Genomic DNA, 11,675 nt, shown 5'->3' with positions numbered 1-11,675 from the left:
ATGATTTTGAACACCTCTATCAAATCTCCTCGCAACCGTCTCTGTTCCAAGGAGAACAATCCCAGCTTCTCCAGTCTGTCCACATAATAAAGTCCCTCATCCCTGGAATCATTCTAATAAATCTCCTCTGCACCCTCTCTAAGGCCTTCACGTCTTTCCTAAAGTGCGGTGCCCAGAACTGGACACAATACTACAGTTGTGGTCGAACCAGTATTTTATAAAGGTTCATCATAACTTCCTTGCTTTTGTACTCTATGCTTCTATTTATAAAGCCCAGGATCCCGTATGCTTTTTTAACCGCTTTCTCAACCTGCCCTGCCACCTTCAACAATTTGTGCACATAAACCCCCAGATCTCTCTGTTCCTGTACTCCTTTTAGAATTGTACCCTCTAGTTTATATTGCCTCTCCTCATTCTTCCTACCAAAATGTTATAAGCTCGCATTTTTCTGCGTTTAAATTTCATCTGCCAGGTGTCTGCCCATGCCACCAGCCTGTCTATATCCTCTTGAAGTCTATCACTATCCTCCTCACTGTGCACTACACTTCCAAGTTTTGTGTCATCTGCAATTTTGGTAATTTTGCCCTGTACATCCAAATCCAAGTATATATCAAGAAAAGCAGTGATCCTAGTACCGACCCCTGGGGAACACCACTGTACACCTCCCTCCAATCCGAAAAACAACCGTTCACCACGACTCTCCGCTTCCTGTTACTTAACCAATTTTGTATCCATGCTGCTACTGCCCTTTTTATTCCACGGGCTTCAATCTTGATGATCAACCTATTATGCGGCACTTTATCAAAGGCCTTTTGAGTTAAAGGTGCTGTATAACTGCAAGTTGTTGTTGAAAATAACATTTGTTGGAGATTGATCGCTGTGATTAGTCAATAACTCCACTATTGTATCCTGTGACCAGGACGGTACAGGATGAACCTGGTCTATTTTTGTGATCAATTCCTATGTTGCTCTGTGTGTGTTTTGATTACTGGGAGGTTCACACTGATGGTGAGGTAGTAGATTTGATGCATTCTCTGTTCTTCTGCTTCATTCAGACCCGGTGAAGACTCTCCACCAGAATGGCTACTGATGGAACTGCAGGGAGAGATAGAGTCTCGGCACCACGCGGGTCTGGCCAGCAACTTGATGGGAGACCTACACTACACCAGAGAGGTACAACTCAAGATACCAGAACTAGCCTCTCCTAAACATCCGACTCACACACTGCCATGTTTCAACTCATTCCTTATCTTAGTACTTCTTTATCACATTACAACTTCACTCTGCTCCCCTCTCCGCCCGGGCGAGTGCTCCCCTCTCCGCCCGGGCGAGTGCTCCCCTCTCTTCCCCCACCCCTGGTATGTGCACCCCTCTTGTATAAAATTCTTAGGGGGCTTGACAGGGTAGATGCTGAGAGGTTGTTTCTCCTGGCTGGAGAGTCAAGAACTATGGGTCTTCGTCTCAAGATAAGGGGTCGGCCATTTAGGGCTGAGATGAGGAAAAATTTCTTCAGTCAAAGGGTTGTGAATCTTTGGAATTCTCCATCCCAGAGGGCTGTGGATGCTGAGTCATTGAGTATATTTTTGGACATTAAGGAAATCAAGGGATATGGGATAGGGCAGGAAAGTGGAGTTGAGGTCGAAGATCAGCCATGATCTGAATGAATGGTGGAGCAGACTCGAGGGGCCATATGGCCTACTCCTGCTCCTATTTCTTATTTTTTTTATTATTCGTTCATGGGATGTGGGCGTCGCTGGCGAGGCCAGCATTTATTGCCCATCCCTAATTGCCCTTGAGAAGGTGGTGGTGGTGAGCCGCCTTCTTGAACCGCTGCAGTCTGTGTGGTGAAGGTTCTCCCACAGTGCTGTTAGGAAGGGAGTTCCAGGATTTTGACCCAGCGATGATGAAGGAACGGCGATATATTTCCAAGTCGGGATGGTGTGTGACTTGGAGGGGAACGTGCAGGTGGGGTTGTTCCCATGTGCCTGCTGCCCTTGTCCTTCTAGGTGGTAGAGGTTGAGGGTTTGGGAGGTGCTGTCGAAGAAGCCTTGGCGAGTTGCTGCAGTGCATCCTGTGGATGGTACACACTGCAGCCACAGTGCGCCGGTGGTGAAGGGAGTGAATGTTTAGGGTGGTGGATGGGGTGCCAATCAAGCGGGCTGCTTTGTCTTGGATGGTGTCGAGCTTCTTGAGTGTTGTTGGAGCTGCACTCATCCAGGCAAGTGGAGAGCATTCCATCACATTCCTGACTTGTGCCTTGTAGATGGTGGAAAGACTTTGGGGATTCAGGAGGTGAGTCACTCGCCGCAGAATACCCAGCCTCTGACCTGCTCTCATAGCCACAGTATTTATGTGGCTGGTCCAGTTAAGTTTCTGGTCAATGGTGACCCCCAGGATGTTGATAGTGGGGGATTCGGTGATGGTAATGTTGAATGTCAAGGGGAGGTGGTTAGACTCACTCTTGTTGGAGATGGTCATTGCCTGGCACTTGTCTGGCGTGAATGTTACTTGCCACTTATCAGCCCATGCCTGGATGTTGTCCAGGTCTTGCTGCATGCGGGCACAGACTGCTTCATTATTTGAGGGGTTGCGAATGGAACTGAACACTGTGCAATCATCAGCCAACATCCCCACTTCTGACCTTATGATGGAGGGAAGGTCATTGATGAAGCAGCTGAATATGGTTGGGCCTAGGACACTGCCCTGAGGAACTCCTCCAACAATGTCTTGGGGCTGAGATGATTGGCCTTCAACAACCACTACCACCTTCCTTTTGCTAGGTATGACTCCAGCCACTGGAGAGTCAAATCCCGCCACAGCAGCTGGGGAATTTAAAATCAGTTAATTAAAATTTTTTTTAAATCTGGAATTCCAAGCTAGTATCCGTAATGGTGACCATGAAACTACCAGATTGTCGTAAAAACCCATCTGGTTCACTAATGTTGGGGAAGGAGGGAAGGAAACCTGCCGTCCTTACCCTGGGCTGGCCTATATGTGACTCCCGACCCACAGCAATGTTCTTGATTCTTACTTGCCCTCTGAAAGTGTAGCAAGCCACTCAGTTGTACAATCTCGCTACAAAAGTCATAATAAGAATAAAACCGGACGGACCACCCGGCATTGGACCACTACGCACCGGACACGACAAAGGCAAACCAAGCCCAGTTGACCCTGCAAAGTCCTCCTCACTAACACTAAATTCTGACAGGGCTAGACAGACTGGATACAGGGAGGATGTTTCCCCTGGCTGTGGGGTCCAGAACGAGGGGTCACAGTCTCAAGTTACGGGGTAGGACATTTAGGACTGAGATGAGGAGAAATTTCTTCACTCAGAGGGCGGTGAACCTATGGAATTCTCTACCACAGAAGGCTGTGGAGGCCTAGTCACTGAATATATTTAAGAAGGTGCTAGATAGATTTCTAGACACAAAAGGCATCAAGGGGTATGGGGAGAGAGAATATGATATTGAGATAGAGGATCAGCCATGATCATATTGAATGGCTCGATGGGCCGAATGGCCTACTCCTGCTCAGATTTTCTATGTTTCTATTCCCTTGGATCCCATGAGCCTTTACTTTTTTGACCAATCTGCCATGTGGGACCTTGTCAAAAGCCTTGCTAAAATCCATGTAGACTACATCAATTGCGCTACCTCATCGACCCTTCTTGTCACCTCCTCGAAAAATTCAATCAAGTTAGTCAGACACAATCTCCCCTTAACAAATCCGTGCTGACTGTCCTTGATTAACCCGTGCCTTTCTAAGTGACAGTTTATCCTGTCCCTCAGGATTGATTCCAATAATTTGCCCACCACCGAGGTTAGGCTGACTGGCCTGTAATTACTCGGTCTATCCTTCGCTCCCTTTTTAAACAACGGTACAACGTTAGCAGTCCTCCAATCCTCCGGCACTACGCCTGTATCCAGTGAGGATTGGAAAATGATGGTCAGAGCCTCCGCTATTTCCTCCCTGGTTTCTTTTAACAGCCTGGGATACATTTCATCCAGCCCTGGTGATTTATCCACTTTCAAAGATGCTAATCCCCTTAATACTTCCTCTCTCACTGTTTATCCCATCCAATATTTCACACTCCTCCTCCTTAACTTCAATCCCAGTATCATCCCTCTGCTTTGTGAAGACAGATGCAAAGTATTCATTAAGAACCAGACCCACATCTTCCGCCTCCACACGTAGTTTACCTTTTTGGTCTCTAATAGGCCCTACTCTTTCCTTAGTTATCCCATAGAACCATAGAAAAGATACAGCACAGAAGAACAACCGCGCCGGCTTGAAGAACAACCAGGTGCCCATTCTAATCCCACCTTCCAGCACCCGGTCCGTAGCTCTGCAGCTTACAGCACTTTAGGTGCAGGTCCAGGTACTTCTTAAAAGAGTTGAGGGTCCCTGCCTCTACCACCAATTCGGGCAGCGAATTCCATACACCCACCACCCTTTGGGTAAAAAAGTTTTTCCTCATGGCCCCTCTAATCCTTCCGCCAATCAGCTTAAATCTATGTCCTCTAGTTCTTGAACTTTCCGCTAGGGGAAACAGGTACTTCCTGTCTACTCTATCTGGGCCCCTCATAATTTTGTACACCTCAATCAAGTTTCCTCTCAGCCTCCTCTGCTCCAAGGAAAACAACCCCAGCCTATCCAATCTCTCCTCGTAGCTGCAATTTTCAAGACCTGGCAACATTCTTTGTAAATCTTCTCTGCACTCTCTCCAGAGCAATTACGTCCTTCCTGTAATGTGGTGACCAGAACTGCGCACAATACTCCAGCTGTGGCCTTACCAGCGTTTTATACAGTTCCATCGTTACAACCCTGCTTTTGTATTCTATACCTCGGCTAATAATGGAGAGCATTCCGTATGCCTTCTTCACAACCTTATCTACCTGTACTTTCACCTTCAGGGACCTGTGCACATGCACTCCAAGGTCTCTCATTTCCTCTACCCCTCAATATATTCCCGTTTACTGCGTATTCCCTTTTACTGTTTGCCCTCCCTAAGTGCATTACCTCACACTTCTCCGGGCTGAACTCCATTTGCCACTTTTCCACCCACTCCACCAACCCATTGATATCTTCTTGGAGTCTACAGCTATCCTCTTCACTATTAACTACACAGCCAATTTTTGTTTCGTCTCCAAATTAGCTAATCATGCCCCCTACATTCAAGTCCAAATCATTAATATATACCACAAACAGCAAGGGACCCAACACTGAGCCCTGTGGCACACCACTGGAAACGGATTTCCATTGGCAAAGACGTCCTCTTGCTCTTAATGTATTTATAAAACATCTTTGGGTTTTCTTTGATTTTACCTGCTAATATTTTTTCATGCCCTCGCTTTGCTTTCCGAATTTCCTTTTTAACTTCACCCCCTGCACTTTGTCTACTCCTCTAAGCTTTCCGTAGTATTGAGTTCCCGGTGTCTATCATAGGCTTTCTTTTTCTGCTTTATCTTACCCTAAATGCTTCTTGACATCCAGGGGGCTCTAGATTTGGCAGCCCCTCCCTTTTTCTTTGTGGGAACATGTTTACCCTGAACCCCTTGAATCACCCCTTTGAATATCTCTCACTGCTCTGACACTGATTTACCTTCAAGTAGCTGTTTCCAGTTTATTTCTGCTAAATCACTTCTCAGTTTAGTAAAATTGGCCTTTCCCCAATTGAAAACTTTAACTCCTGCTCTGTCTTTGGCCTTTTCCATAACTATGCTAAAACTAATGTAAAGAATCTTACAACACCAGGTTATAGTCCAACAATTTTATTTGAAAATCACAAGCTTTCGGAGGCTTCCTCCTTCACCTGACGAAGGAGAAAGCCTCCGAAAGCTTGTGATTTTCAAATAAATTTGTTGGACTATAACCTAGTGTTGTAAGATTCTTTACATTTGTCAACCCCAGTCCATCACCGGCATCTCCACATCTATGCTAAAACTAACTGTATTATGATCACTACCCCCAAACTGCTCTCCCACTGCTACTTCCACCTGCCCCTCTTCATTTCCTAGAACTAAATCCAGAACTGCCCCCCCCCCCCACTCTCGTTGGGCTTGCTATTTACTGGCTAAAAAAATTCTCCTGTATGCAATTGAAGAATTCTGCGCTGTATGTATCCCAGTTAATATTAGGGTAGTTGAAATCCCCTACTATTACTGCCCTATTGTTCTTGCACTTCTCAGAAATTTGCCTACATATTTGCTCCTCTATCTCCCTCTGACTTGGGATCTATAGTGCACTCCCAGCAATGTGACTGCCCCTTTTTTGTTCTTTAGCTCAATCCATAAGGTCTCATCTGATGCTCCTTCTAAAATATCATCCCTCCTCACAACTGTAATTGTTTCCTTAACCAAAATTGCCACTCCCCTCCTTTTTTATCCCCCCCTCTATCGCATCTGAAAGCCCTGTAACCAGTGACGTTGAGGTGCCAGCCCTGCCCCTCTTTAAGCCATGTTTCTGTAATAGTTAAGATATCATATTGCCACGTGTCTATCTGTACCTTCAGCTCATCCGCCTTTTTCCTATACTCCTTGCATTGAGGTAATTACTTGACCTCGTCCTCACCAATCCACCTGTCGCAGGTGCATCTGTCCATGACAGTATTGGTAGGAGTGACCACTGCACAGTCCTCGTGGAGACCAAGTCCCGTCCTCACACTGAGGACTTTGTCCAACGTGTTGTGTGGCACTACCACCGTGCTAAATGGGATAGATTTAGAACTGATCTAGCAGCTCAAGACCTGGGCATCCATGAGGTGCTGTGGGCCATCAGCAGCAGCAGAATTGTATTTCACCACAATCTGTAACCTCATGGCCCGGCATATTCCTCTCTACCATTACCAACAAGCCAGGGGATCAACCCTGGTTCAATGAGGAGTGTAGAAGAGCATGCCAGGAGCAGCACCAGGCGTACCTAAAAATGAATTGCCAACCTGATGATTCCCCTTGTTCTGGACTCCCCCACCGGATGAAATAGTTTCTCTCTATCTACCCTATCAACTCCTTTAATCATCTTAAACACCTCGATTTGATCACCGCTTAATTTTGTTTACTCGAGGGAATACAAGCCTAGTCTATGCAACCTATCCTCATAATTTAACTCTTTTAGCCCCGGAATCATTCTGGTGAATTTGCGCTGCGCCCCCTCCAAGGCCAACATATCCTTCCTGAGGTGCGGTGCCCAAAACTGAATGCAGTGCTCCAGATGTGGTCTCACCAAGGCCAATAAAACTGAAACATAACTTCCTCCCCTTTGTATTCCAGCCCATTTGAGATAAAGGCCAACATTCCATTAGCCTTTTTGATTACTTTTTGTACCTGTCCTCTAGATTTTAATAATTTGTGTACCTGGACACCCAAATCCCTTAACTCCTCCATGTTCCTAGTCTCTCGCTATTAAGAAGGAAATAAGAGGGGCAAAGAGAGAGTATGAGAATAGATTGGCGGCCAACATAAAAGAAATCCAAAAGCCTTCTACATGCATGTAAACGGGTAGTAAGAGGAGGGGTGGGGCCAATTAGGGATCATAAAGGAGATCTACCCATGGAGGCAAAGGGGATGGCCGAGGTACTAAATGAGTACTTTGCACCTGTCTTTAACAAGGAATAAGATGCTGCCAGAGTCTCAGTAACGGAAGATGTAGTTGAGAAACTGGATGGGCTAAAAATTAATAAGAAGAGGTACTAGAAAGGCTAGCTGTACTTAAAGTAGATAAGTCACCCAGTCCGGATGGGATGCTGAGGGAAGTAAGGGTGGAAATTGCGGAGGGTAGATAAGGGCAATGCAGTTGATGTGGTGTATATGGGCATTCAAAAGGCGTTTGATAAGGTGCCGCACGGTAGGCTTGTCATCAAGGTTGAAGCCCATGGAATAAAGGGGGCAGTAGCAGCATGGATACAGAATTGGCTAAGTGTCAGGAAACAGAGAGTAGTGGTGAAAGGTTGTTTTTCGGATTGGAGGGAGGTGTACAGTGGTGTTCCCCAGGGGTCAGTGCTGGGACCACTGCTTTTCTTGATATATATTAATGACTTGGACTTGGGTGTACAGGGCACAATTTCCAAATTTGCAGGTGACACAAAACTTGGAAGGGTGGTAAACAGTGAGGGAGGATAGTGATAGACTTCAAGAGGATATAGACAGGCTGGTGTCATGGGCGGACACCTGGCAGATGAAATTTAACACAGAAAAATGCAAAGTGATGCATTTCATTAGGAAGAACGAGGCGAGGCAATATAAACTAGAGGGCACGATTCTAAAAGAGGTACAGATACAGAGAGATGTGTGGGTGTATGTTGAAGGCGGCAGGGCAGATTGAGAAAGCGGTTAAAAAAGCATTCGCGATCCTGGAGGCATAGAGTACAAAAGTATGGACGTCGTGATGAATCTTTATAAACACTGGTTCGGCCACAACTGGAGTATTGTGTCCAGTTCTGGGCACCGCACTTTAGGAAAGATGTGACGGCCTTAGAGAGGGTGCAGAAGAGATTTATTGGAATGATTCCAGGGATGATGGACTTTAGTTACGTGGATAGACTGGAGAAACTGGGGTTGTTCTCCTTGGAACAGAGAAGGTTGCGAGGAGATTTGATAGAGGTGTTCAAAATCATGAAAGGTCTAGACAGCGTAGATAGAGAGAAACTGTTCCCATTGGCGGAAGGATCAAGAACCAGAGGACACAGATTTAAGGTGATTTGCAAAAGAACCAAAGGTGACATGAGGAAAACTTTTTTACACAGCGAGTGGTTAGGATCTGGAATGCATTGACCTACCCTTCACAAATCCACAATGACTCTTTTTGATCAGCTCATACTTGTCCAAGTGCTCAGTCACTCTGTCCCTGATAGATTCCAGTAACTTCCCCACAGCTGATGATAACCTGACGTGTGTAGAGCTCAGTACCGTACCTGGCTGTGGCCCAAGGGTGTTCCTCTTTGTTGGATTAAGATTGTTTCTACCTCTCTTGTTGGGCACAATATCTGTGTTTGATGTTGCTAATCAATAAGATTGTTTTGTCCTGCCATTTGCTGAATTGGGTAATCTCTGCGTGGCGCATTTAATTCCCTCTTTCTCTGTCTCCAGGGAGTCCCAATACTGATAATTGGCCACCACATCCTGTATGGTAAAGTCAGCCGCCTGGAGAAACCATTTGCGGTGCTGGTAAAACGGACTGGCTCAAGGGAAGGAGTCGAAAACCCCACGGAACCTGAGAGAGCTGAACCAGGAGCGAGTGAGGAGAGCACCTCATCCCACTATCTGGTCACCGCACTCATCAAGAAAAAAATCAGCTTCAAAACTCGTCCAAAGCCCATTATCACTAACGTGCCTAAGAAGCTGTAGGTGTTTGTACCTGACGGGACTCTTCCTGAGCAGATCAGTGCTGCATGATGTCAGGTGACTGAATACTGGATGTTAAATCATGTTAAATTGTCTCTCGTTACCCAGTTCTGTTTGTGACAGTCACTGAATGTTTGCAGAACTCTCCTCCGGGACTGTACCTCTGAGCAGAAATGGATCCTTGCAAAGATGAACCTCTGTTTAATGCAGATTTGATTACAAGCTGGTGTTAATTTTTTTAGGATATATAAATAGTAAGTATTTCTTTTTGTCAGTCTCTCCTTTTCACTAACTATATTCACAGCCAAACGAGAGACCCGAGACCAAAGAAACTAGGGTTTTGGGAAATTGGAGACATGCAAGGAGGGGAAATTTTTTTAGGAATAATTTACTGATCACAGAAAAATAACTAATTGAACCTTGCCATTGCTGTGGGTAGAAAACACTGCCTGTATATTGGGATCTGGTCCATATTGTAACCTGTTGTAGGCCATCCAGACGTTGGGAATGAGGCTCAAGAACCTCAATCATTTCAAAGGTTTTCCCTACAATTGTAGGAAGGGCTATCCTGAAACATCAGCATTTCCCTCTCTCCACAGATGCTGCCTGGCCAGTGAATGTTTCCAGCATTTTCTGTTTTTGTTTCCGATTTCCAGCATCTGCAGTATTTTGTGCTTCGAAGAATTAATGACACGGCAGCAAAAATAAACATTCTCATTCTGGGGCTGAAATATTTCTCTTTTTTAATCCTAATTTCCCCAATGGGTTTTGATGAGATTCAGAAGCAGTGCATAAATCAAATTATCTGCATTTCTATTGTACCTCTAATATAGAAAAAATATCTGTAGGCACTTCACACAGGGAAAAACAAAATGATGAAACATTGAGCCACAATGGGAGAGTTGGCCATTTGTTTGATTGAAAAGATGGGTTTTAAGGGTTTTAAAAATGGAGAGAGAAAAAGCATGGGAGAGGGGTTTAGGGAAGGGGTTCTGAATTTCAGAATTCAGGCAATTTCCTACGGAAAGGGCTGCCTGCCTCTCTTCCACGGCATTCTCCCCGCCCGGGTGGCCCTGGAGAAGGAGCACGCGGTATCTGTCGGTACGCTTGAGGCTTTCTCCGACCAGTGGGCACCACAGGGACTGGAGTGCATCATCAATGAGGATAATGGGATTTTGGTTTAAATTTTGGGATTCTTGACATTGGGGCAATCAGGTGTCTTTTTTTTCATGGGTTTCGATCAAAGGATCCTACGGATAGGGGGGATCAGAATGAGACCGGGTATCAACTTGAGCTGGTTTCATGCCCTTCCCACAGGTGGATCTTGGAGTTGTATTTGGCAAGGGTGAGGGAGCAAGTCATTCTCTGGCTCCTCTGAAGGGGACAAGAATCCGGCTCATGCTCTAGATTCCGGAAAGGTAGAGGACAAGGATCCCTAAGGAGGGAAGAATGTAATGTTGTGGGGGGTGGGGGGGGGGGGGAAGCAAGTGACTCTCCTGAAAGGTCAGCCTTGCTCTAACTGCACAAGTCTCGCCTTGTAAGACAGTTTGCTCTCACTTTGCCTGAAGCTATTCCTCAATCCTTTCATCTTGTTCTGTATAATCAGTTCACAGGTTGTGTGAGAAGAGCTCTGATCCAACACATCAAAGTATTGATGGGACAGAGCAGCACCGAGTATAAAATATAGAGTTACAGAAAGTGAGAGTATTACAAGCAGCAACACAATCCCAGCCCAAACCAAGCCCAGTCAACTCTGCAAAATCCTCCTCACGAACATCTGGGGACTTGTGCCAAAATTCAGAGATCTGTCCCACAGACTAGTCAAGCAACAGCCTGACGTGGCCATACTCACAGAATCATATCTTTCAGCCAATGTCCCAGACTCCTCCATCAACATCCCTGGGTATGTCCTGTCCCACCGGCAGGACAGACCCACCAGAGGGACGGTGCAGTGATATATAGTCAGGAGGGAGTATCCCTGGGAGTCCTCAACATTGACTCCGGACTCCATGAAATTTCATGGCAACAGGTCAAACGTCGGCAAGGAAACCTCCTGCTGATTACCACCTACCGCCCTCCCTCAGCTGATGAATCAGTCCTCCTCCATGTTGAACACCACTTGGAGGAAGCACTGAGGGTAGCAAGGGCACAGAATGTACTCTGGGTGGGGGATTTCAATGTCCATCACCAAGAGTGGCTCGGTAGCACCACTACTGACCGAGCTGGCCGAGTCCTGAAGGACATAGCTGCCAGACTGGGCCTGTGGCAGGTGGTGAGATAACCAACACGAGGGAAAAATCTACTTGACCTCGTCCTTACCAATCTACCTATCGCAGA

The 11,675-nt window shown here is 46.1% G+C and overlaps 1 protein-coding gene across 1 annotated transcript in view; it reads left to right on the top strand.

Annotated features, from left to right (window-relative positions):
- The window catches only part of chtf8 (CTF8, chromosome transmission fidelity factor 8 homolog (S. cerevisiae)), an 11,040-nt gene extending 971 nt beyond the window's left edge, over window positions 1–10,069 (top strand). Inside the window, exons 2-3 of the mRNA XM_067998238.1 lie at window positions 1,056–1,173; window positions 9,084–10,069. Of these exons, the coding sequence (XP_067854339.1) occupies window positions 1,056–1,173; window positions 9,084–9,341 (376 nt within the window). The 3' untranslated portion in view covers window positions 9,342–10,069. The remainder of the gene's footprint in view (window positions 1–1,055; window positions 1,174–9,083) is intronic.
- Window positions 10,070–11,675: the final 1,606 nt, after the last annotated feature.

The sequence above is a fragment of the Heptranchias perlo genome, chromosome 16 (genome assembly GCF_035084215.1).
Source record: "Heptranchias perlo isolate sHepPer1 chromosome 16, sHepPer1.hap1, whole genome shotgun sequence".
In the NCBI taxonomy this organism is placed as follows: domain Eukaryota; kingdom Metazoa; phylum Chordata; class Chondrichthyes; order Hexanchiformes; family Hexanchidae; genus Heptranchias; species Heptranchias perlo.
Note: the sequence above shows the minus strand (reverse complement) of the source record. Positions and strands in the feature narration are given on the sequence as shown.